At 38.6% G+C, this 24,253-nt stretch overlaps 1 protein-coding gene across 2 annotated transcripts in view; it reads right to left on the bottom strand.

Annotated features, from left to right (window-relative positions):
* The window catches only part of CWC22 (CWC22 spliceosome associated protein homolog), a 62,422-nt gene extending 38,423 nt beyond the window's left edge, over positions 1–23,999 (bottom strand). Inside the window, exons 1-4 of one of the 2 annotated variants that reach the window (XM_061433937.1) lie at positions 23,791–23,999; positions 6,690–6,825; positions 1,631–1,698; positions 200–310 (exon numbers count right to left, since the gene is read on the bottom strand). In XM_061433937.1, coding sequence (XP_061289921.1) covers positions 200–310; positions 1,631–1,698; positions 6,690–6,716 — 206 coding nt within the window. In that variant the 5' untranslated portion in view covers positions 6,717–6,825; positions 23,791–23,999. Of the gene's footprint in view, positions 1–199; positions 311–1,630; positions 1,699–6,689; positions 6,826–23,720 lie in introns of both variants that reach the window. The other variant, XM_061433947.1, reaches the window with a different exon arrangement.
* Between the last annotated feature and the right edge of the window lie 254 nt (positions 24,000–24,253).

Here is a 24,253-nt window from a genome sequence, read left to right as displayed (position 1 = left end):
ATGACTTAACTTCTCTAAGCTTCATTTTCTTCATCTATAAAAGGCATATATTTACTGCAATAAGAAGCTAATTCACATTAAGTCCTTATTAGAAAGCCTGGCACCTAAAAACATCCACTTAATGCTAGCTGTGACTATTATTATGCATAAAGAAAATTTAAACAAGTATGTTTCTATAGTTAAAATATGCAATACTAACCGTGACTCCATGCTACTATCATAAGAACGTTCTCTCCTTGAACGCTCATAGTCTGACCTGCTGGAATCAAAGTAACCTCTATCCCGAGGAGATCTTTCTTGTTCTATGTATCTAACACATAAAATAAGAAAACCAAAGTTACAAGTTGAAAACAATGATGTTATACTTAGAAAAGTCATATATTGGTGATGTAACTCTATGACTGTACAAAGTCCTATCAAGTGGATCTTAACAAACAGATTATTTTGTTGACATCTATTCACTTAGTCATGATTATAAAAGCTTTCCACTGGTATGCAAAAAAACAACTCCTGGAATTCACTTAACCAAGCCTGACATCCTGGGCATACTGTCCTTAGCAGAAGATACATATTTGCATATCATATACAGCTTAGTGGGGACAAAGCTGTCCTCCTGCTGTCTAGCTGGCTCATTCTATCAAAGTACTGAACAGTGTCACTGGTTGGCCTCCATAAAATCCAGTTATTCCACTCCAAAAGGCTATTTTTTTCAGCTCCTATTCTTAAAGTCATATTGTTAGATATCTGTGAGAATGGATTGAATGATCAGCAAACGGGGATAGTTAGTATAAGATCTGCCTTTTGAATCTCAAAAGTCAATAAAATCAGAGAACCTTAAGAGAAGTTAATACATACACACATGATAAATATACACAGTAACATAATCTATGTTTCATATGCATATCTACAATTTATTTGCATACACACATATGTGTGTATATGTCTATAGAGAGAGCTTCTAAAAAATATATATAGGGAGGAGGTGATCCATGAAAGACAATAAGTAGATGCAGAACACAGTAATTAACTTGTGTATAAAGCAAAGGTTTTTTGAGACAGCAGAATGGAATATGAACAAAGTACACAGGGAATAAGAGATCAGACAACTGGAGGAAAATCTAGAGGATGCTTCTCCTTTCATAAATTCTTTTTCAAGGTTATAGCTTACTAAGTGAAATAACTGAAGTCATACTATGAAGGCATGATGAACATTAATGGTAACATTTCTGGCCCTTTGAACTTAACACAGTTATGGTAAGACACATATAAAAACATTTGAAAACTATAAAGAGCCATGTAAATATAAAGGATTAGTATTAACAGTAAAAGCACTTCAAAATAATGTGATTTCAACTAAACTTTCCATTTTATAAACTTCTATGCAGTATTTGACATATTAAAATTATTCTCCTTCACCTAAAAATTTTCATAAAAATCTAGAATTATTTACTAGAAATTCCTAGAACAGTCATTTAAGGATGATCTGTTCTCAACCCCACTCAAGTAATATTTCCTGTAAAACCATCAAAAAAAGTTAGTAAACCTAAAATTAGAAAACTAAGAGCTAAATAATTTCTTAAACTTGTCAATAAAATTTTAAATGGTATTTAGAACACATAAAATTGTTTACCTGTCTTCTGGAGAGGAGGTCCTTTGATATGAGTTATAATTTTCCCGTCTGTCATGACCAGAAGAATGCTTTCAATGGAAAAAAAGAGGGGGAAGGGAAATTTTAAAATTCTGTTAAAAAAACAATGACACATGTATCTTGGAAAACTGGAAGTGCTTTAAAAATTAATTCAAAATATGTTTTTAAACATAAAATAATTTATACTACCTAAATAGTATATAAGATAAAACAAAATTTTCAGGCCATCCCAGGTAAATGTCTGTGGCAGTTATGTTTACTATAGATCAAATACTGTCTTTAAACAACAACAACAACAAAAAAACCCCTCAAGGTTTACTAGAAGAAAATAATTCTTAAATTTTCGATGTCACTTAGCTAATATTTTATTCCTATGTAATGAGATTAAAATAGTAAAGAATCTGCCTGCAATGTGGGAGACCCAGGTTCAATGCCTGGGTTGGGAAAATCCCCTAAAGAAGGGAATGGCTACCCACTCCAGTATTCTTGTCTGGAGAATTCCATGGACAGAGGAGCCTGGCAGGCTACAGTCCACAGGTCGCAAAGAGTCAGACACCACTGAGCTACTAACACTTTTACTTTCAATAAGATTTAAATTTATGGAACACCATTTTTATAAAGGCCTTTCCTGGCGAATACCACGACCAAAGGACGGAGGTTTTCTGTGGTTATGCCCAAGTCTTCTATAACATTGCACTTATGTTCTTATCTCCTTTGGCTTAAGAAAACCATAACATTAGTCCAGGTTACCAAATCTGGACAAAACAAAAGAAACGGACTAACGTATTTATGAAAATTCAATTTTGTTTTCAGCAAACATTATTTAAGTGTCTGATACAGCCTGTATGACACTATGGTAGGCTGTAAAGATTTAAAAAATATGACTTGTAAAATATAGCTCCTAAGCCAAATCCTTTGAAGAATAACATACAAAAAGGAAACTTCAATGTAATATGAGGCTGAAGATACATGTCACAATGAGAGAGAGCTATGAATTATCCAGTTTAAGAACATATCCTAATTTAAAAATCCATTTAAGATGCCAAAATATTTATAAACAGGTAAATTTTTAAACCACCTATAAAAATGTTCATATTGACAAGCTTATTTTTAAGAATTAAAATGACTTTAATTAACTGAAAGGAAATACAGTATGTTTTCAAAGAATCTTAATCTTGAAATCTAAGAAAAAAATAACTCAAATAATGAGTAATTTGTTCCACATACTGACATGCTTGCCTCCTTAATGGGAAAAAAATACATTCAAAAATTGAAAATTATACTGCAAAGAAATGTAAACAAGCTCCAACGTCGTCTTATGTTACTGCTGTCAGTGCCTCAGTCACGCCCAACTCTTTGACCCCACTGACTGTGGCCAAGCTTCTCTGTCCAGTCAAGAATACTGGTTGCCATTCCCTTCTCCAGCGGATCTTCCTGACCCAGGGACTGAACCTGGGTCTCCTGCATTGCAGGTGGATTCTTTACCGTCCAAATCACCAGGGCAGCCTCGCTCTTACGCTATGACTAATTAGCAACAGTTTGAGTTTATTATCACAAGTAAATTAATTGCTAATACAATCTCCTTAAGTATTGAATTTTTTGAATGCTGCTGCTGTTGCTAAGTCATTTCAGTTGTGTCCGACTGTGCGACCCCAGAGACGGCAGCCCACCAGGCTCCCCCATCCCTGGGACTTTCAAGGCAAGAACACTGGAGTGGGTTGCCATTTCCTTCTCCAATGCAAGAAAGTGAAAAGTGAAAGTGAAGTTGCTCAGTTGTGTCCGACTCTTAGCGACCCCATGGACTTGCAGCCTATCAGGTTCCTCTGCCCATGGGATTTTCCAGGCAAGAGTACTGGAGTGGGGTGCCACTGCCTTCTCCATGAATTTTTTGAGTAATATACACTAATTAGACTAATGTGTGCTGGTGAATAAACATGTGATCAAAATTTATAATTTAAGGTAGTCAGTCTGGCTATATTTTATACTGAGTGCAAACATCTTAAAGTCCGGTTTCTAATATCTATAACTTTTAAAAATTCTTTCACTGGGCAGGCAGCATAATTAAGTAGAATTGTTCTGCACAACATCTGTTGTGAACAACTGTTCAATATGACACAGGCTTCCATAAAACTTGACATCAAGATCCTAAACCAAATATGGAGCACAAGATTCATGCAATTCATGGTAACATCAAACACAGTATTTACTTATTTTTTATAAGACACACCCGTTCCTCCAGCCTAGACACTCTGGGGGATACAAAAGATAGGAAAAACCTTCAAGGCGATTAGGATCTTAGAGGAGAGATGATTATAAAGATTTCTACAGTTAAAAACATCAGATTATATGTGAGACAGATAGAGAATAGGGAGGAGAAGGGGAAGGAGTGGGGAGAGAAAGAAAACAATAAAACTGCATTCTCTACTTTTCTTTTACAAAACATGACAATTATTTTGATTACATTAGGGAGAAGGCCTCAATTCTGTGCTAATGATTTTTAACACATCTCCACAACATCTGTTGTGAGCAAGAGGGAGAAATCAAAAATACTGAAGTCGTGACTCAGGATTTCATAAATGCGATCAAGTTAACAAATGACTGGCACATATAGTCAGTGCTAACAGGAGATCTTAAGTAGGACCAAGCACTGGGGTACACAGTACCAAGAGTGACAGTGAGTAAAGGGGAACTTGAACTGGGTTTCAGAACATTTTACTTAGTGAAGAACAAGTTAAAAGTTTGATCCAAATAATAAGAACCTGAATTTCCCTCTTTTCCTTATCACAGAGGTTGGATTCGAAGTCAGAGCAGTAGTTGATGGTAATATATTGTTGAAATTACCTTTAAAAATTCTCTAAATCTTTCTTTAAGCAAAGCAAATACGGTACACTGAGCAGTCACCTGTAGTCTCTTACAATGTAGACAGCAGTGCGAGGAGGTGATAGGAGCAGGAAGCCTGTGTCCAGAGGCTCTGAACATCCCTTAGGCTCAGGGAACAAGTCTTTAGAACAAAAAGAGAGGAGAGGCTGGAAGAGTTAGGGAACTTGCCTCTAACCAACTAAGGAAGCTACGTAAAGTCAATGGAAAAATAAGGAATCATCAGCTGAAGCCTCCTGAACCTTACAGATGAGGCCTCAGAACATCAAGAGGACCTGAGGTAAGAATGGACCCAACCCAGCTAGTGGCCAACAAGATGGAGAGACGAAGGCAAATGAAACTGAGAACTGGCTGAAGAGGGTTGAGCCACTAACAGTGAACAGCTTGCTGGGGACATTTCCCAGAAGATCCATGTGGATGACAAAAGGAGCACGTGGAGAGGCCCCGTCGAGAGAAACAGGAAGAGGACTCTGAGAAAGACTGAACACTTTTCGCTCTGTGTAAAAGGCAGAGACTGAACTGAGTGCTCTTGTCTAACATGGCTCAGTCAAGAGCCAGTTCTGCACAAGGTCTCCTTTCTCCTTAGGTCCCCAGCTCCTACCACAGTCTGCCATCTACTAGGCCCACAATTAAGTGTTTAACTGTCAGTGGACCAATGAATACAAGTTCCAAAGAGGCAGTATTCAGAACGCAATATGAAGAAGGTATCTACTGACAGATGGCGCCAGCTTCTGGGACAGCGAACGCCCTGTCAAAGGAAATACGTAAGCACAGGCTGGATGTCTACCTAGGAGGGAGGACTGGACAGTGTCTTCTCATACTCAAAAGAAGTTTGAAGAGATGGCCACAGAGCCTGTCTCGGTCCCTAAGCATACCAATTCATTTTGTTAAGCATTTATGACACCTCAAGCCTGGTACCTAGTGCCTGCTGTTAAGGAGCTCCTATCTCACACTAAAGTAGGTTTAGGGGTGCAGAGGTGGTGGAGGAGCGGAAAGGAGAAGTGTCTGTCTTTATAATTAAATAAAAATCCACCTTCCCCTTTACTGACTCCAAGATACAGGAAGTAATGTGCCTGCTTGTAGATCTATGAACTACACACATTGGCAAGTAGATCTGTGCAGCTGAAACGAAAAGGAAGGAGAATGGTTTGCTCTTCCACAAAGTCCACTCAGAGTCAGAGGAACAGGTCTGAAGCAGATGGAGTTACAGTTCTTGTGACCACTCTGACTACCTCTACTATTCTCAGAACCTGCTCGAGCCACACTGGACTCGTCAGTTTTGCCTCTGCTGTTCCCTTTGCCTAGCACACTCCTCTCCTAGACATCTACTGGGCTAACTGCCTCATTTCCTTCAAATGTGTGCTCACAAAAGCCCCCTTGCACTGGGCCCTCCCTATTGAAAGCTGCATCATCCAATTGCTACTGATCAACCTTACCCTATTTCTTTTCTCCATAGCACAATCTAGCATTTAACACTGTGAAAACACTATATAATCCACTTACATATTAAGTTTATGATCTATTTGCCTTCTCCACCACTAGAATGCAAACTCTACAAGACCAAGGAGTCCTGTTTTATTCACCATTTTACCAAAAGTGCTCAAAACAATCACTGGGACATAGTAAGAATTCAGTGAATATTTGGTGAATAAACGAATGTATAATGTCTAAACTACAGCACAAAATAAGTAGCCCATTTATGCATCTGCAATATTCACAAGAGGTTCACTTGTAGACAGACATGCAAAAACTGTGACCAACTGAGAAAGCAGACAATCATCTTCCATTTTATACTCATGCAGGAAATAATGCTCTTTAAGAAGAATGGCGGAATTTCCTGCTGTTTGTTATTTTTCTTTTATACATACATGCTCACTCATATATACTTTCTTGATTTACACACACATGCACACACTCATACACATGCACACACACACACACACACACACACACACACACCCTCCTCCACCCTTGTATGTTCTCTCAACCAACCACTTGACCATCTGGCCAAATATCTAGAGTTGAATTGTGTTAAGTTCAATGTGTGTACGACACAACTCTACCATCTGATTCTACTGTCTTAATTACAGAAATGCATTTTTGTTTAAAGGGCAGATGAACGACTACAAATTTATGTTCTTTATTATAAGTTTCAAACACTTACCTTTATTTGTGCCACACTGCTTTTCATTTTCTTTTGCCAGTTGATCTGATATGTCAAAGACTCCTTAAGCCGGCCCAAATAAATACCAAACAGGATGAATTCCTTGACAGTTTACCTTTCTGTCTGCAAATGTCACCTGTAAAATATACCAAAATAAGCCTTTGTTAACACTAATAAGTGTGTAAAATAATGACGTCATTATTTTGGTAATTTTTGAAAAATGTTGAACTCAAAGTTATGTTCATACACAACTGCCATTCACGTATTTTATAAGAATTGCATATCAATAGTTTATAATTTAACCCACTCCAGTGTTCTCGCCTGGAGAATCCCAGGGACGGGGGAGCCTGGTGGGCTGCCATCTATGGGGTCGCACAGAGTCGGATACGACTGAAGTGACTTAGCAGCAGCAGTTTATAATTTATGGTATGGTGTAAGGTAATGAAATCACAAAAGTCAAATAGAAAAAAACATTAAAAGAGGTAGAGAATATAGAGTAAAAACTGTGCTCAGCACTAAAATAACTGAAAACAATTTTAAATAAATCTAATTTGAATTGGAGAAAGGATGATACAGATTATCTCGTCCAATCCTTCATTTTAAGGATAAGAACACTGTCAGATAAGTCATTTCAATGTTCTAAGTTATAACAATGTTCTAAGCTATAAAACAAGCTAGCAGCAGACTAGAAACCTAGCTTAAGGACACCTGACTAGGTATTCTTTTCACTGGACCACATACACAAATAATCTAGGCACTATAAAGTACAGTGATACAGAGTTGCCATCACAATGCAGTTGAGGAGGTATATAAATCACTAAGAAAAGTCTCCTTTACCATGGTTATCATGCTATCTAGATTAGTAAAAACAAAATATAGCTGATTCTTCACAAATGTATCTATCTACAAAGTATAACTGCAATCTAAAGCATATTATTGCTCAGGGACTCCCAGAGCAGAGAAAGCCAGAGAAGGGAAGTCCCATGTGCTCAATATACTCTCCCAAATTTCTGACTACACCTGCACCCATACACATACTAAACCCACACACATACTGAACAGAGTCCCGCTCAGGATCACAGAACTGAACAGAGATGTGAACAACTCAAGAGACAGATGGGTTCAAGAGATAGAATTTGCAACTTAAGCCTTATCAAATAATCGCCTAAAGGGTCCCCATTCCTCAGGGGAATACACCAGAATCCAAAGTCTTAAGAGAATAGTAAAACGTCCACCATATAATTAAAAAACAACTTATCAGATAACTGTGGCCCAATCTTGAGAAAAAAGACAATCAAAGAAAACCAATACTGAGACACCAACCCAGATGCTGAAATTAGCATAAGAGGTTTTCAAAGCATAGTCAAAAGTGAAAAGGAAAACATGCTTGTAAGGAATAAAAATATAGAAAATTTCAGGGAAAAAAAAAAAAACCCAAAACAAAAAATGAACCAAAGTGAAATCCAAGGACTGAAAAATACATGAAGCAAAAAAATTCACTGGACATACTTAAGAGCAAAATGGAGATAAAGGAAAGCCAATGAGTTTGATGTAAAATCATTAGAAATTATCCAATCTAAAGAATAGAGAGAAATTTTAATGAACTGTATCAGGGATATGTGGGACAATATCAATGGGCATTGTGTAATTAAAGTACAAGAAGGAAAGAGAGAAAGAATGGGATAGAAGAAATATTTCAAGAAATAACAGCCAAGATATCCCCAAATTTGATGAAAGACACAAATTTACAGATTCAAGAAGCTTGAGCACTCCCCAACAGGATTAAGAAAACCACATTTACACAAATAGTTATATATAGTAGTTGTAATCAAACTGCTGAAAACTAAAGATAAAGAGAAAATCCTGAGAGCAGCAAGAAGAAAAAAGAACACATTATATATGGGGAATAATTCAAATTATTTCTGACTTTTCTTTAGAAACTAAGGAGACCAAAAGACAGCAGAATAATCTTTAAAGTGCTGAAAGATTAAGAAACTGTTAACTTTCAGCAAAAATAATCTTAAGAATGAAGATGAAATAAAGGATTTTTTCTGACTGAACAAAGCAAACAAAAACAACTAAGAGACACTAAGAGAATGCATCACCAGCAGACCTGCACTGCAAGGAATGCTAAGGGAAATAATACCAGATAGAAGTATGGCTTTTCAAAAGGGAAAGCATAACACTGGAAATGGTAACTCTCTCAAGAAACATAAAAGACTACTTTTTCCTTTATCTAAAATACACAGATCTGTTTAAAGCAGAAACTGTGTTGGAGAAGACTCTTAAGAGTCCCTTGGACAGCAAGGAGATCCAACCAGTCCATCGTAAAGGAAATCAGTCCTGAATATTCATTGGAAGGACTGATGCTGAAGTTGAAACTCCAATACTTTGGCCACCTGATGCAAAGAACTGACTCATTTGAAAAGACCCTGATGCTGGGAAAGACTGAAGGCGGGAGGAGAAGGGGATGACAGAGGATGAGATGGTTGGATGGCATCACAGACTTAATGGACATGAGTTTGAGTAAACTCCTGGAGTTGGTGATGGACAGGGAGGCCTGGAGTGCTGCAGTCCAGAGTCGCAAAGAGTCGGACACGACTGAGCGACTGAGTGTATGTATGCAGATATATGTGGACTAAAATGGACCTACATGAGGCAAGGTTTCTGATTTTTTTCTGAGGCAGTACAATATGAACTCTAAGAAGCCTGTGAAAAGTTAAGGACAGACATGATATTCTCTAAAGAAATGACAAAAAAATGCAAATAAATATAACTAAAATGTCTACAGATAAATTAAAATCGAATTAAAAAAATAATTTATAAATGCAGGAGAGAAGGAACAGAACAAAAAACAGAGGACAAAAAGAAAAAAATAAGATGGCAAACTTAACTAACTCTATGAATTATGTCAAGTATTAATGAACAAACATTTCTAATTAAAAAACAGAAGCTACTCCTCCCTCACCTCAGGTGATACAGCCCTGAAGGTATTATAACCTAGTCTTGGCTGGATTTTAGGTCCCACTTGCCTCCTCAAAATGACTTACACAATGTGTATTTGCCATACACAAATCACGATTCTTTTCAAAGATTCTGTTTTTACGGCTATAAATGTATAGAGGTATAAAACTCAAAAAATTTTATTCAACAAACTTTTGCCCAAAGGTAATGGTATTTTTTTTTAACCTCTACATCATTATATCCTAGTATATCCTTATCATCCAGTATTATTTATACATACATTTATTCAATAACAACAAACATTTATTGTACTTGTATTTTGCCAGGCATCCTTCTAAGAACTGGGTAGATAGCAACGAACAATCCTAACACATGAAGCTTACTTATGAATTTATTTATAGATTAACTTATAAAAAGTAAAGTTAATTTATTTACAAAAAGTAAATCTATAATGATAAGCAAAGCACTCAGCTACTAATAAAGCAAAGTGGCTGGATGGGTTGTTTTTACACATGTCACTTCAGATTATTACTTAATACTGTAAAACAAGATCCCAAAGTTACTATGTTAACAAAAAAAAAAGTGGAATATGAAAACCTGCATGGCTGGAGAATTACTTGTACATATATTGGGACCCACCTTACTTACTTAGAAGATCTGTATACAGGGGTGGAGGTGGGGTGGGGGCGGGATACCTAGGCACACTGGTTTTACAAAGGCATCCCCAAGGTAATTCCAATATACAACTCTTCCTCAAGATTTCTCAGCTTTCCAATTCTGGAGGAGAAACTGGTTATCAATTTGTCTTAAATCATGAGTCAAATACAAGACTCCACAGCTTATCTACTTTGTAGTGAAGAATTTAGGACATAAACCATTTGAAAAGGGAAACATAAATTTCAAATATTAATCCTTAACTCACTGATAAAAAGCACATACATGTATGTAAAAAACAAAAAGCAGTATCAGTGCTTTTTAAATCTGAGAAATTCTGGGCACAATTATAGGGAGAAAATTCTTACTCATAATGCACTGATAGCCAGAGCACAGGCTTTTTGGAGCTTAGGACATCAGCCATGATAATTAAAGTAACAGTATTTACTATAATGGGCTTCCCAGGTGGTGCTTTTGGTAAAGAACTTGCTGCCAATTCAGGAGATATAAGAGATGGGGGGTTCGATCCATGAGTCAGGAAGATCAACCCACTCCAGTATTCAGAATCCCATGGACAGAGGAGCCTGACAGGCTGCAGTCCATAGCATCGCAGAGTCGGACATGACTGAAATGACTTTAGCATGCATGTATCTGCTATAACATGATCACAAACACAAATTTAAGCACTGAACTGGAGTCATGCAGATGACAAAATATGTTCATGAAATACTTTTATTATCCTTAAAATGAAAATAAAACATGAAAAATTGATAGGGCAAGAAAAGAAAAAACCTGCATCAGAATTCAGTCTTCCTATGTAAACTAGATATGTATCTGATAACAGTAATTGTTTCAATGATTATGTACTTTTCAAGTTAAAAAATGCATATACATAGACTGGCATAAACAGTAAAAATTTTCTTGCCCGTAGACTTAAATATCCTATTAACTGTGAGATCTGGAACATATTTAATGTAAAAATTAAAAGCCTAGAGAACTGTTAATGTCCTTACTATTCATAATTTGTCCCTACTCCCGGGATGATACTATACAATACCTCAATAGAGGATTCCATTCTCTTCTATTTTAATAATGCTGTTATACAAATTAATTGGGGCTTCCCCGGTGGCACAGTGGTAAAGAATCTGCCTGCCAATGTGGGAGACACAAGAGACATGAATTGGATCGCTAGGTCAGGAAGATCCCCTGGAGTAGGAAATGGCAACCCACTCCAGTACTCTTGCCTGGAAAATTCCATGGACAGAGGAGCCTGGAGAATGACAGTCCACGGGGTACGACTGAGCACGCACGCACAAACACACCCCGCTGGCACCACGGATTAACTGAGTCACTTGTTGTCCATAGGAGCTTCTGCCCCTTCCTTACATTCACCAAGACTCCCTCTGTGAACTAGGCTCAAGAACTGAATTGTCCAAAATGAACCTCAAAAGAATCTAATCTAAGTAAAAGACTCTGCCTGGTACTCTTTACTTTTTGCAGGGAATATGCTGGTGGATACTGCTGCCATCAATCACCTGTGACTCATTTTCAGGACTTCTCTGATCCAGAAGGGGAAAACACAGAAGACAGAACAAGGCCCTCCTTCAACAGACGCTAGACACCAGTCACTGCCACAGACTCATTTGCATTATTTTTGTCCTTGATCCTCTTATTTTTTTTTCCCCTCTCTGCTAGCTGACACTTCTAAATCAGCACTATACAAAAGAACTTTCTGCACTAGTGGAAAGGTTCTTTTTCTGTACTGTCAGTAGCCACTATACCAATACAATAGTCACTGGCCACATGTGGCTACTGAGAACTTCAAATATACCTAGTGGAAATGAGAAAATTTATTTTATATGATTTTAATTAAGTTTATATTTAAACATTAATAGCTACATGTGGCTACTTGTTACCATACTATACAACACAATTCTAAACGATTAGTAGACACTAGAGGCTTTTAGTCAAGGCATTCTGAATCCTTGTTTTGACAGTCTCCAGATACGAAATGCAAATTTCTCCAAGCCAGGCTTCAATAATACATGAGTCATGAACTTCCAGATGTTCAAGCTGGTTTTAGAAAAGCCAGAGGAACCCAAGATCAAATTGCCAACATCCGCCGGATCATGGAAAAAGCAAGACAGTTCCAGAGAAACATCTGTTTCTGCTTTATTGACTATGCCAAAGCCTTTGACTGTGTGGATGACAACACACTGTGGAAAATCCTGAGAGAGATGGGAATACCAGACACCTGACCTGCCTCTTGAGAAATCTGTATGAAAGTCTGGAAGCAACAGTTTGAACTGGACATGGAACAACAGACTGGTTCCAAATAGGAAAGGAGTACATCAAGGCTGTGTATTGTCACGCTGCTTATTTAACTGATATGCAGAGCACATCATGAGAAACGCTGGGCTGGAAGAAGCACAAGCTGGAATCAAGATTGCTGGGAAAAATATCAGTAACCTCAGATATGCAGATAACATCCCCTGTATGGCAGAAAGTCAAGAACTAAAGAACCTCTTGATGAAACTGAAAGACGAGAGTGGAAAAGTTGGCTTAAAATTCAACGTTCAGAAAACTAAGATCATGGCTTCCAGTCCTATCACTTCATGGCAAATATATGGGAAAACAGTGGAAACAGTGGTTGACTTTATTTTTGGTGGCTCTAAAGTCACTGCAGATGGTGATTGCAGCCATGGAATTAAAAGACACTTCCTCCTTGGAAGAAAAGCTATGACCAACCTAGACAGAATATTAAAAAGCAGAGACATGACTTTGCCAACAAAGATCCGTCTAGTCAAGGCTATGGTTTTTCCAGTAGTCATGTAAGGATGTGAGAGTTGGACTATAAAGAAAGCTGAGCACCAAAGAATTGAGGCTTTTGAACTATGATGTTGGAGAAGACTTGAGAGTCCCTTGAACTGCAAGGAGATCCAACCAGTTCATACTAAAGAAAATCAGTCCTGAGTGTTCATTGGAATAACTGATGTTGAAGCTGAAACTCCAATACTTTGGCCACTTGATGTGAACAACTGATTTATTTGAAAAGACCCTGATGTTGGGAAAGATTGAGGGCAGGAGGAGAAGGGGACGACAGAGGATGAGATGGTTGGATGGCATCACTGACTCAATGGATGTGAGTTTGAGCAAACTCCTGGAGTTGGTGATGGACAGGGAGGCTTGGCATGCTGCAGTTCATGGGGTCACAAAGAGTTGGACACAACTGAAAGACTAAACTGAACTGAAGATATGATACTAATTAATTCTTCAGATACTGTCAAAAGTTAAAAAAGAAAAAAACAACAACTCATAACCAATTATGGGAAAAGTCATTTGGTTATTTCCATGACAGATTCAGATTATGAGAAATAAGGAATATAATAATCTTCACTGTAGAGTGTGTCTATGTTTTAATCATCAATGTGTGATCCCCACAGTCTGCTATGATGACAAATAATCATTTTACATAAACAACAAGAAAAGCCTAGCATTAGAAGTATTATTACCATCACAAACTTCATATACAATCCTGGGCCACTGAACAACAGTGCAGATAGTGATTGATCACATCTCCAGAAGATAAATGATCTATCCTTTAGCTTAGACTGAGTAACCAGAAGGGGTACTGATAAAATGGAAAAAAAAAAAAACCCTGCTGACAGCCAAGAATTGACACCGACACAGAAACCACAACTTTTAGAATGGATTTCCACTAATTTGCAAAAGAGAAAAACAAGCTGCAGCCCATGGGGTCACAATGAGTTGGACATGACTGAGTGACTCAACTGAACTGAAGTCATCATATGGAACATGGATTATCTGAGGTCAATTCTGTTCAGTCCCATCTGACCCATACAGAATGATGCGGGCATGCACTCATGTGTTCTTAAGATACTCCCACTTACTGTTCCACCAACTCTTTAGTTTACAAATTCTCTCTTGTGTACAAATGCCTGCCAAGACCAGATACCTGGTGAGCAGTAAGTACATTATTGGGGATTTTTTTATTGATGGGCTTTTTAACATACAAGACAAATGAAGCACTTTCTTCAACAATTCGATGACATGGGGGACAAAAAAAGAAAGAAATGGGTGGTACAACTGTTATAAGAGGCTTAACAGACTTAACACATGTAATATGTGGACTGTGTTTAGATCCAAAGTTGAACAATTTGCCCTACTCTATAATGGGGTGTGTTTATATAGTAGGATCCATGCTAACTTGAAATGAGCACTAACTCAGTTGACCAATATCCTCTATGCAGTCTTCCTTCCAAATAAAGGAGGCAGACTGGAGGTCTCTTCCCTTAATGGGGGACAAAATAATGGAAGAGCACATTTTCTAGTCCAGTTTAATAGTATGAACTTGCTGAAAAGTATTATATGCACATCATGGTTTTCTGGGTAGAAGAATGAGAACAGGGTGGGATCTGGACTTTCAGAAATACTTAAATCCATACAGATAAACGTATTTTCAACCCAAGAGAACTTACCTTAGCATGTACCTAAAATAAAATGTATTTCAAAATCAGCCTTTACCTCTATCGTCCGACTCTTTGCGACCCCATGGACTGTATGTAGCCTACCGGGCTCCTCCGCCATGGGATTTTCCAGGCAAAGGTACTGGAGTGGGGTGCCATTTCCTCCTCCATATACCTATATAGTGTATACTGTATACCTATAGAGCCTTTACCTATATAGTGTGCCCAAACTGATAATAAAGGAGATAGTCTAAACTCTAGTACCAATCATTTATAAACATTCAGAAAGCATTTTTCTCAACTGTAAAACATGTTTTCCAAAGAGGTAAGTCATTTTAAAATAATGTGATGGTTAGTGACCCTTGGCTGACAGGAATGATACAACAGTGAACACAGCTTGCCCAATGCTGTGCAGAACCAGCCAAAGGGAAGAATGCCAATGTGTATAGTAGCTCCACAACACACTAATTTGCCATCTACACTAACAATTCTACAGCACATTACAATGATGTTTCTGAGATATATGAGATGAACTAATTACACACATTTCCTGTGTCAGAAGTCAGAAACATCTAATTTAGAGTCAGATAACAATAGCAGCAACAACAAATATATAAAACTGTTATAGTCACAAAGACACTATACCAGGTACTTCATTTCTATATTCTTATTCAACCTTCATGGTTACCCTGCTTTCATGACTTTTTTAAACCTTATTTTTCAATGGGAAAACTGAGGTACACAGAGTTGAAGCGATGTGTACAAATAAATCACTGCTAGTAAGTGACAGAGCTAAAATTCAAGAAAGTTTATCTGATGCCAAACCATCTGATACTGCATCCCAAGGAAAATAGCAACATTAGTAAGCTGATGCCAAATTGGTAAACTATAAAATGTAAAAAGACACAATCTATATATACTATGCATAAAATTTTCCTAAACTGATCCATTCAAAGTTCCAGATAGTAAAGGTTTTGATGTTAATATAATGAGGCCCTACTTTTTTTTTTTAACATGAATAATAATGTTAAGGATCCCTTTATTTAATTTGCATACCAAGAATTCACTGTGACCAGGTACAATATGAGCAAATAAATCACTTGACCATTGTGCAATATCTAGTATTTTCCTTGACGATCCCTCTAGGGTATAAAACCTGGTTTCTCTTCTCATCCGACACACATACATACACACACACACACACACACACACAAAACCTGGTTTCTCTTCTCATCCTACACTCACACACACCTGGCAATTTTTAATGCCTTTAATTTGAAATTATCTCACCCATTTAAGTTTACTGAGTTTTCTTTCTGATCAGTGTCATCTTTCACCTTTCTACCCTTCAACCGTCATCACCAAATACTTTTCTGGCAATCAAGTACAATCTGTTACATTTCTATGTCCCAAAACATAAGAGTGAAATTGATACTACTATAAACTGCTATCCCAGTTCTAACAAAATATGCATAAAGTACTATCATCGTCCAGATTTATACAGAATATGCCTGCAGGGAAATTCTGAGAGTTCAATATATGCATGCTTGATACGTAGACTAATTGGAAATTCCTGCAATGAGAGTAATTTATCTAAAGTTTATAGCTCTCACTGCTCTTCTTAGCATCACTGTGTGGGTTTCATGATGAATTATTAAATTTCTCTCTCCTTGTCACAAGTAAGTCACTCAGCAAAACCACACCTGCTCTCCTGAGCAAGGAGAGTATTTTATAATAAGAAGATGTTGTTTCAGCAAGCATCAGAAAGCAAAATACTTAATAAGATTTGTAAGAAGACTGCTTTAGTAACTGGAAACTATAAAATTATACATTCTGCAATTATCTCAAAAGTTCAAAAAACAGGAAAATATTCAATTAATTAATGGATTACGTTCTCAATTATTTCAAAATAAAACATCTACTACTGTCCCTTAGGTATCTTCAACCCATGTTCGAGGAACTTGTGGAAATATACTATCATAAAATTGTTAAAAGAAAGTCGATTTCCTTTAGTTTGCTCTTCTGCATTCTACAGAGTAACAGTAAGCATGGCAAACTCCAAACATTATAAGAGAGTTTAAAACATAAAACAAAATAAGAAAATGGAATAGTAAATAGCATTCAAATTAAAAGCTAGTGCAAATCTGTTCTTAATACAAAAATGTAATGGAAAGGTGGCGTTGATGGAATCCTTGGAAAAATTTCCAAATAGGACACAAACCGATGACCCTTCCAAATACTCATTTTCCTTTTCAGGGAACAGATAGGAATAACGGATTGGCCACAGTTCTTAAGCATGAATGACAAGATTGCCACGGCCTTTCCCTATTTGTACTAGAGGGAAAAAAAAATTGTTTAAGAAAACTGCTTCCTTATTTTTTTCTTGCTATTTTTTGGAAAACATACATATTAGCAAGAAATTTGCCCCATGATATGCCACATAAGAAAAATATTTGATACTGTAATTCGATTTCAGCACAGGTTCATAATACCAAGAAAATAACAGGGTCAAAACTTTGCAAGAAAAGTCACAAGAGTGACAGTCCCTTACCTGCTATTCTGAAATCCGAAATGTCCTAAAAATTCAGATTTTTGGTAAACTCATTTGACAGCAAAATTTGACATGCACTAACTCGAGACTTTACGTGACTCTTCACATGATGTACTATAGAAATATTACATGTATTTGAGTAGATGATGTTGCCCTGGGATCCCAAAAGGGGGATTACTTAATAAATGTATCTGCACTGTATTCTCTCTGTAGAAATCTGAACAAATTCTGACTGTCAAATCAGAATTATCAATACAAACGCAGAAATGCAGATCTGTCCTCCCTGCCTGCTTTCTGGTACACTGCAGTACACCAGGTGTGTGCTTGGACGCATAACCGTCTGAATGACGGAAGGTTACCACGTAGAAGTGACAGGCTTAGAAGCTGTGCAGATAGTATTAGATATTGTTTGGGTTTTTAAGCAATGAGGAATAAACAACATAAACACTTCTGACTGGTCTTTGACTCTGTGTAGGGAAGACAGCACCAATATGCGGACTTCTTAAGACAGTGAGACTCAGATGAGTAAAAAAAAAAAGACAAAATCTAAAAGTCTTGTCATTTTTTAAGAACTCAGTGACACCAACGCGTGTTGTGTGTTAAGTCGCTTCCGTCATGTCTGACTCTTTGCGACACCACAGAACGTAGCCCCCCAGGCTCCTCTGTCCATGGAATTCTCCAGGCAAAAATACTGGAGGGGACTGCCATTTCCTTTTCCAAGACCAATATTCATACCAAAAATCACTCATTATAAACTGAGAGAAAGTGTTAACCCCCATTCACTTCCCACACCATGAAGCCAATCCATATTAGTCTGTGTTTAAGTTACCAAAGAAATTAAAATGATAATGATCATATGAATATGCTACCTAAACTTTTTTTAAGTCTTTTCTGGTACATAGGAAGATCCAGCCTTTTCACTAGAATGCAGGCTCTATGAGAGCAGGAAGTTGTTGATTTTTGTTTCAAAATCTCTATCAGCTACTTCTGGATTTACAGTATTGATTTCCAAATGAGTTAGTTTTAAAGAAAAATTCTATATGTTGAACTTATTTACTGATTCATTTAAATATAATTATGACATATATGGGGCAAATTCCCTTTATGCTGCCCCCTCTCTAATTCCATTCTCTTTCTCTACACAACCAAGCTTTTTCTGGTAGATGAGTTCACATAAAGCACCTCTAATTCTTAATCTCCCATTAACCCCTTTTACCAGTCTGGTTTCCACTCTTGGGATTCCACAGTATGTATCAAGGTTACCTAATGACTTTCTTGTTGCTAAATCTAGGGGCCACTTCCTTCTTCTATAACACTGTGTCTAGCACTTGGTACTGCTAACCACATTCTTGAAGTTCTCATTTCTCATCTTACACCAAAGACACCAAGTTCACTGGTTTTGCTTTTGTCTCTTCTTCTGTCCACCCCTCTAACATTTTACCATTCCACAGAGTTTAATCTTTGCTCAGGGATTTTGTCTGTTTTGTTCATTATTATAATCCCAAAAGTTTCTCAATACTTGTTAAATGAACAAATGAATAGTCCTTAACTTTCCTTTCTCCACATTCTCTCTGGAAGACCATCTCCACTTCCACATCTTAGGCTAATATTCGTAAGAACGATTTTACTTCATCCAATCTTTTCTACAGTGTTCCAAAGCTTTATCTCCAAATGCCTATAGAAACCTCCGTGTGGATGCACCAAAAGCCCGCTGAACTAGACGCCCAAGTTGGAACTCATTTCCTCCTCTCCTCAAACCAGCACTTCCTCTAAAACATTACCTGTAAAACTAGCCACGTGACAATTTCCTCATTCCGTGTCAGTCATCAAATCTAACTGATCCTACTTTCTCAGTTAACAAGAGACAGAATCAAATCTGCCCATTTCCCACCACCTCCCCCCCATTCTCTCTGCCATTGTATACAGGAAAAAATTAAGGGGAAGGTTCCATTTAGGGAAGATCCTATAAGATAATCCCTAGTTTCATTTTAGAAGAAGGCAAAATAGTTTTGACCTCTCTAATAAGATTTCTCATAGGTCTTCTTTATCTCCAGACTATAAGGACTTTCCCAACTTGCCGCTAAAAAACACAGGGCGCCACTGCATTCTACCCACACAGAGCAAAAGGATTCTGTAAATACCTGCAATGCTGCCTGGAGAGAAATCCAGGCCTTAAATTAAAAGCACATCCCACTACAATATAACTGTATTATTTCACACTTTGGAAATTTCCTTCTAAATTTTTAAAATGAAAATTCTGTCTCAATGCCTACTGTATCTACCATCAGTCTCCTTATATTATTCTTTAATAGAAAAGAGTTTTTGGTAGCAGTTCTTCTTGTTAACTCAATAAAAATAAATCTTAAGGGATGTCTCTGGGGCTTCCCAGGTGGTGCAGTGGTAAGGAATCCGCCTGCCAATACAGGCGACGCAAGAGATATGAGTTTGATCCCTGGGTCAAGAAGGTACTCCTAGAGCAGAAATGGCAACCCCACTCCAGTATTCTTACCTGGAAATTCCATGGACAGAAGAGCCTGGTGGACTACAGTCCAGGGGGTCACAAACTGTCAGACACGACCGAGCACATACAAGGGACATCTCCACTGCTGCTAGGCCTTTAACCACCTGACCTCAAACCCTGTTAAGCCCACCTCATCTTGCCTTCTAGTTCCCTACACTTCACTTGGTTCACAGCTCAAGTGGCCAGCAGCAGAATTCAACTTTCCTCACTAATCCCAGCACCTGATTCACTGAACAAATATTATCAGTATGGGTTTTACTGATCTGTGATTAAGTTAAATTTATACCCATTGTAACGACAACAAAGAGGCAAAAAACCTTATATGTAAAACCTACATAACCCTCACCACTTAATATATACCTTGTCTGGCAAAGAAGTATCTCCAGTGCTTCTAACCACCCACTGAACAGTACTTTTTTCATTTTGTCTTTAAAGTTTGCATTTGTGAGGAAAGTCTCCTTTGCGAGGTTTTTTATAACTGAAAAAAAATTTTATGGGAGAAACAGGAAAACAGAATGAAAAGAACTGATATTTATATTAAAAAGTGGTTCAGAAAAACACTTAGAGAAAGTAAACGGTTGAGAAAAAGCAGGATGGTCATGGTCTTTTTCTTTTTACTTTACCCCCAATTCTCTGGAAGCAAGTTAAGAATAGAGGGTCAAAGGCAGTGTCTGTATCTTGTGAGGGGAGACATATGTTAAGCTGCACACAAGGCACTGAGGGCTGAGACAGAGTTCCTATTATCAGGCAGAGCAGAGAGATCTAAGTGCTACAGCAATGTTATAAACACAATACTACTAGAAAAATGGAAGGGCAAGTAAGTGGGTCTGGGGAACAAAGAAAGAAATCGGTTTAGAAGCTGCATTGTGAAGGACAAGTAGGTCATTCAGGCAATGAGACAGCACGTATAAGGACTCAGAGGCATGAAAGACCGCGTAGAACACTGGATCCCTGAAATTCTTGGTCACTGCTATATACCCAGAACTTACGACAGTGCACGCTACTTAATAGGTTCCAATTCTAAAATCAAAGATAAAAGGCAGTGTGTAAGCTTTTGATGATTGTTCCTAATTCTTCCTATGAAGAACTCCCTATAATGATATCTGACAACTTCTTTACCATGGAATACCACAACAGTCTTGTCCCACATATCAACCCGTACTTCTAGGAATGGCCAAGCTGTTGTCATCAACAGTATCAAGACAGTACCATGAGGAGCCAAACCTTACCTGTCTTCACCACCACCCTCCCTCGGTTAACCTGGAGAGTAGCTTTAATATCCTTCCCTATTGAGATGAAAAAAGTATCAGTTCCTTTGCTACCAGTTCCAATCCAAGAGGAAATCTGACCCTCAAGGTGTAGTGACTTCAAGTTACTAAAACAGGTCTAACTGCCGAGAACGTTGCATGCCTTCATTCATACCACTTTGTTCCCCCCTCCCCAAAAAGCATTCATCAGCTTGCCTTACTTAAGTATAAGGGCCAGATATGTTCTCTCAACTCTCACAGTACAGCTTTGAAGGTGGGCTTGCTGATGATTAAATGATAGAGCCACTTAGTAAATCATATTCTAAATTTTAAAGACAATTTGAGGGGGTGGCCTCTACAGAGATGTTTATAAAGTAGCCCCTAAACACAGCACTACATTCTAGACCAGAGGCTCCTGTCATCATGTCTAGAATAAACCTATCCTGATAAACTAATTCAGGAAAGGACTCACAGGGTAGCTTTCAAGGTGAAAGTACTGAACTCTTGTCTGATCCATTTATGAGTTGGTGTGATCACTCACCTAGAGCTAGACATCCTGAAATGTGAAGTCAAGTGGTCCTTAGGAAGCAACACTACAAACAAAGCTAGTGGAGGTGATGGAATTCCAGCCGAGCTATTTCAAGTCCTAAATATGATGCTGTGAAAGTGCTGTATTCAATATGCCAACAAATTTGGAAAACTCGGCAGTGGCCACAGGACTGGAAAAGGTCAGTTTTCACTCCAATCCTGAAGAAAGGCAACGCTTTTGAGCATTATTTAAATGCTCAAACTACCATACAATTGCACTCATCTCACATGATAGCAAAATAATGCTCAAAATTCTCTAAGCCAGGTTTCAACAGTACATGAACTGAGAACTTCAAGATGTTCAAGCTGGATTAGAAAAGGTAGAGGAACCAGAGATCAAATTGCTGGATGATAGATAAAGCAAGAGAGTTCCAGATAAACATCTACTTCTGCTTTACTGACGATGCCAAAGCCTTTGACAGTGTGGATCACAACAAATTGGAAAATTCTTCGAGATGGGAATACCAGACCACCTTACCTGCCTCCTGAGTAATCTGTAGGCAGGTCAAGAAGCAAGTTAGAACCAGACATGGAACAACAGACTGGTTCCAAATTGGGAAAGGAGTATCTCAAGGCTATATACTGTCACTCTGATTATTCAACTTATATGCAGAGTGCATCATGCTAAATGCAGGGCTGGATGAAACACAGCTGAAATCAAGACTGCTGGGAGAAATATCAATAACCTCAGATATGCAGATGACACCACCCTCATGGCAGAAAGTGAAGAACTAAAGAGCCTCTTGATGAAAGTGAAATAGTAAAAAAGTTGGCTTAAAACTCAACGTTTAAAAACCAGATCATGGCATCCAGTCCCATCACTTCATGGCAAATAGATGGTAGAACAAAGGAACTACTGACACATTTTATTTTGGGGGGCTCCAAAATGACTGCAGCTGGTGACCGCAGCCATGAACTTAAAAGATACTTGCTTCTTAGAAAAAAAGCTATGAAAAACCTAGACTGCATATTTAAAGCAGAGACATTACTTTGGTGACAAAGGTCAGTCTAGTCAAAGCTATGGTTTTTCTAGTAGTCATGTATGGATGTGAGAACTGGACCATTAAGAAAGCTGAGTGCCAAAGAATTGATGTTTCTAAACTGTGGTGTTGGAGAAGACTTTTGAGAATCCCTTGGACAGCAGAGAGATCCAACCAGTCAATCCTAAAGGAAATCAGTCCTGAATATTCATTGGTAGGACTGACCTTGAAGCTGAAACTCTAATATTTTGGCCACCTGATGCGAAGACACGACTCAATGTAAAAGACCCTAATGCTGGGAAAGATTGAAATCAGGAGAAGGGAACGAGAGGACGAGATGGTTGGATGGCATCACTGACTCAATGGACACCAGTCTGAACAAACTCCGGGAGATGGTGAAGGACAGGGCAGCCTGGTGTGCTGCAGTCCATCGGGTCGCAAAGAGTAGGACACGACGGAACGACTGAAAAACAATTTATGTAGGGATAAAGGATAACAGAGGAAGAACACACGTAATAATGAACGAACAGTCCTCAGAACTACGTGGTAAATGATGAAAAAGAAACGACTCATGATATTTTGAAGAAGCAGTCACAAAAATACTTCGCCGGAAAGAGGAATTAGAGGAGAACTTCCACAGCTTTTTAATAAGCCAGGGTTTATTAATCTCACACCTATGGTTCGGGGCCCAGGCACTAAGAAAGGGGCCTGCGGCCCCGAACCAAGGACTCGAGAGGCTCCAAGTGATCCGCGCCCAAAACACACCTCACACGAAAGGAAAGGGTACCCGCGCTGGTGCTGGATTTCACAGTAAAAGCCAACGCGGAGAGTGAGTTCCAGGAACCTCCCCTGTCCCCGCAGGCACTCTCCATCCCACCGCGCAGTCCCCTTCCCACTCGCTGGGGCTCTTCCGCCCGACCGACACTCACAGTCCAACCTCGCGGGCCACCGCGCGGCGGGAGACCCAAGCGCACCCGAAAACCGCCCACGGCCGTACCAGCGAGCCCGCACCTACTCCTGGGCCCCCTTCATTTCCCACCCGGCCTGGCAACCTGGAACCCCAACTCCAACTCGCTGCCTGCAGCGAGTCTACGGACTTCGGTAATTACCTGGAGCTCCACCGCGCCGCCATTACACCGGAAGCACGTCACTTCCCTTTCCCGGGCCCCGCAGTAGGAAGAAGGCGGAACGTGAAATACATACTAACCTGAGGCTAAACTGACTCTGATGCGTTATTGTATTAACTTATTTTAAACATTGTTTTGTAATACCAGATTCAGAGCCGTCGATCCGGCCACACTTTTCCCTTCCCAAGACAGCGACAAAAGAAACACAAACTACAAAACCCATAATCCACCGCCAATGCAGGCGGAAATGAGGCGCTCAGTTGTAGGCTGAGAAGGCAGCAATGCACGACGGGAATTATAGTTCTTCTGGATAAGGAGCATAGAGTTCGCTCTGGAAGCTCACGGGCCACCTAGTTCTGTCTTAAGATTTTTTAAAGTTTACTGTAAACTTAATTCTCTGCAGTTGACAAAAAAGGAGACCTTAGTGTAGCCACTTTTCTGTGAA

The sequence above is a fragment of the Bos javanicus genome, chromosome 2 (genome assembly GCF_032452875.1).
Source record: "Bos javanicus breed banteng chromosome 2, ARS-OSU_banteng_1.0, whole genome shotgun sequence".
Lineage (NCBI taxonomy): Eukaryota > Metazoa > Chordata > Mammalia > Artiodactyla > Bovidae > Bos > Bos javanicus.
The sequence above is the reverse complement of the archived record's forward strand: the minus strand, read 5'-3'. Positions and strand labels throughout refer to the sequence as shown.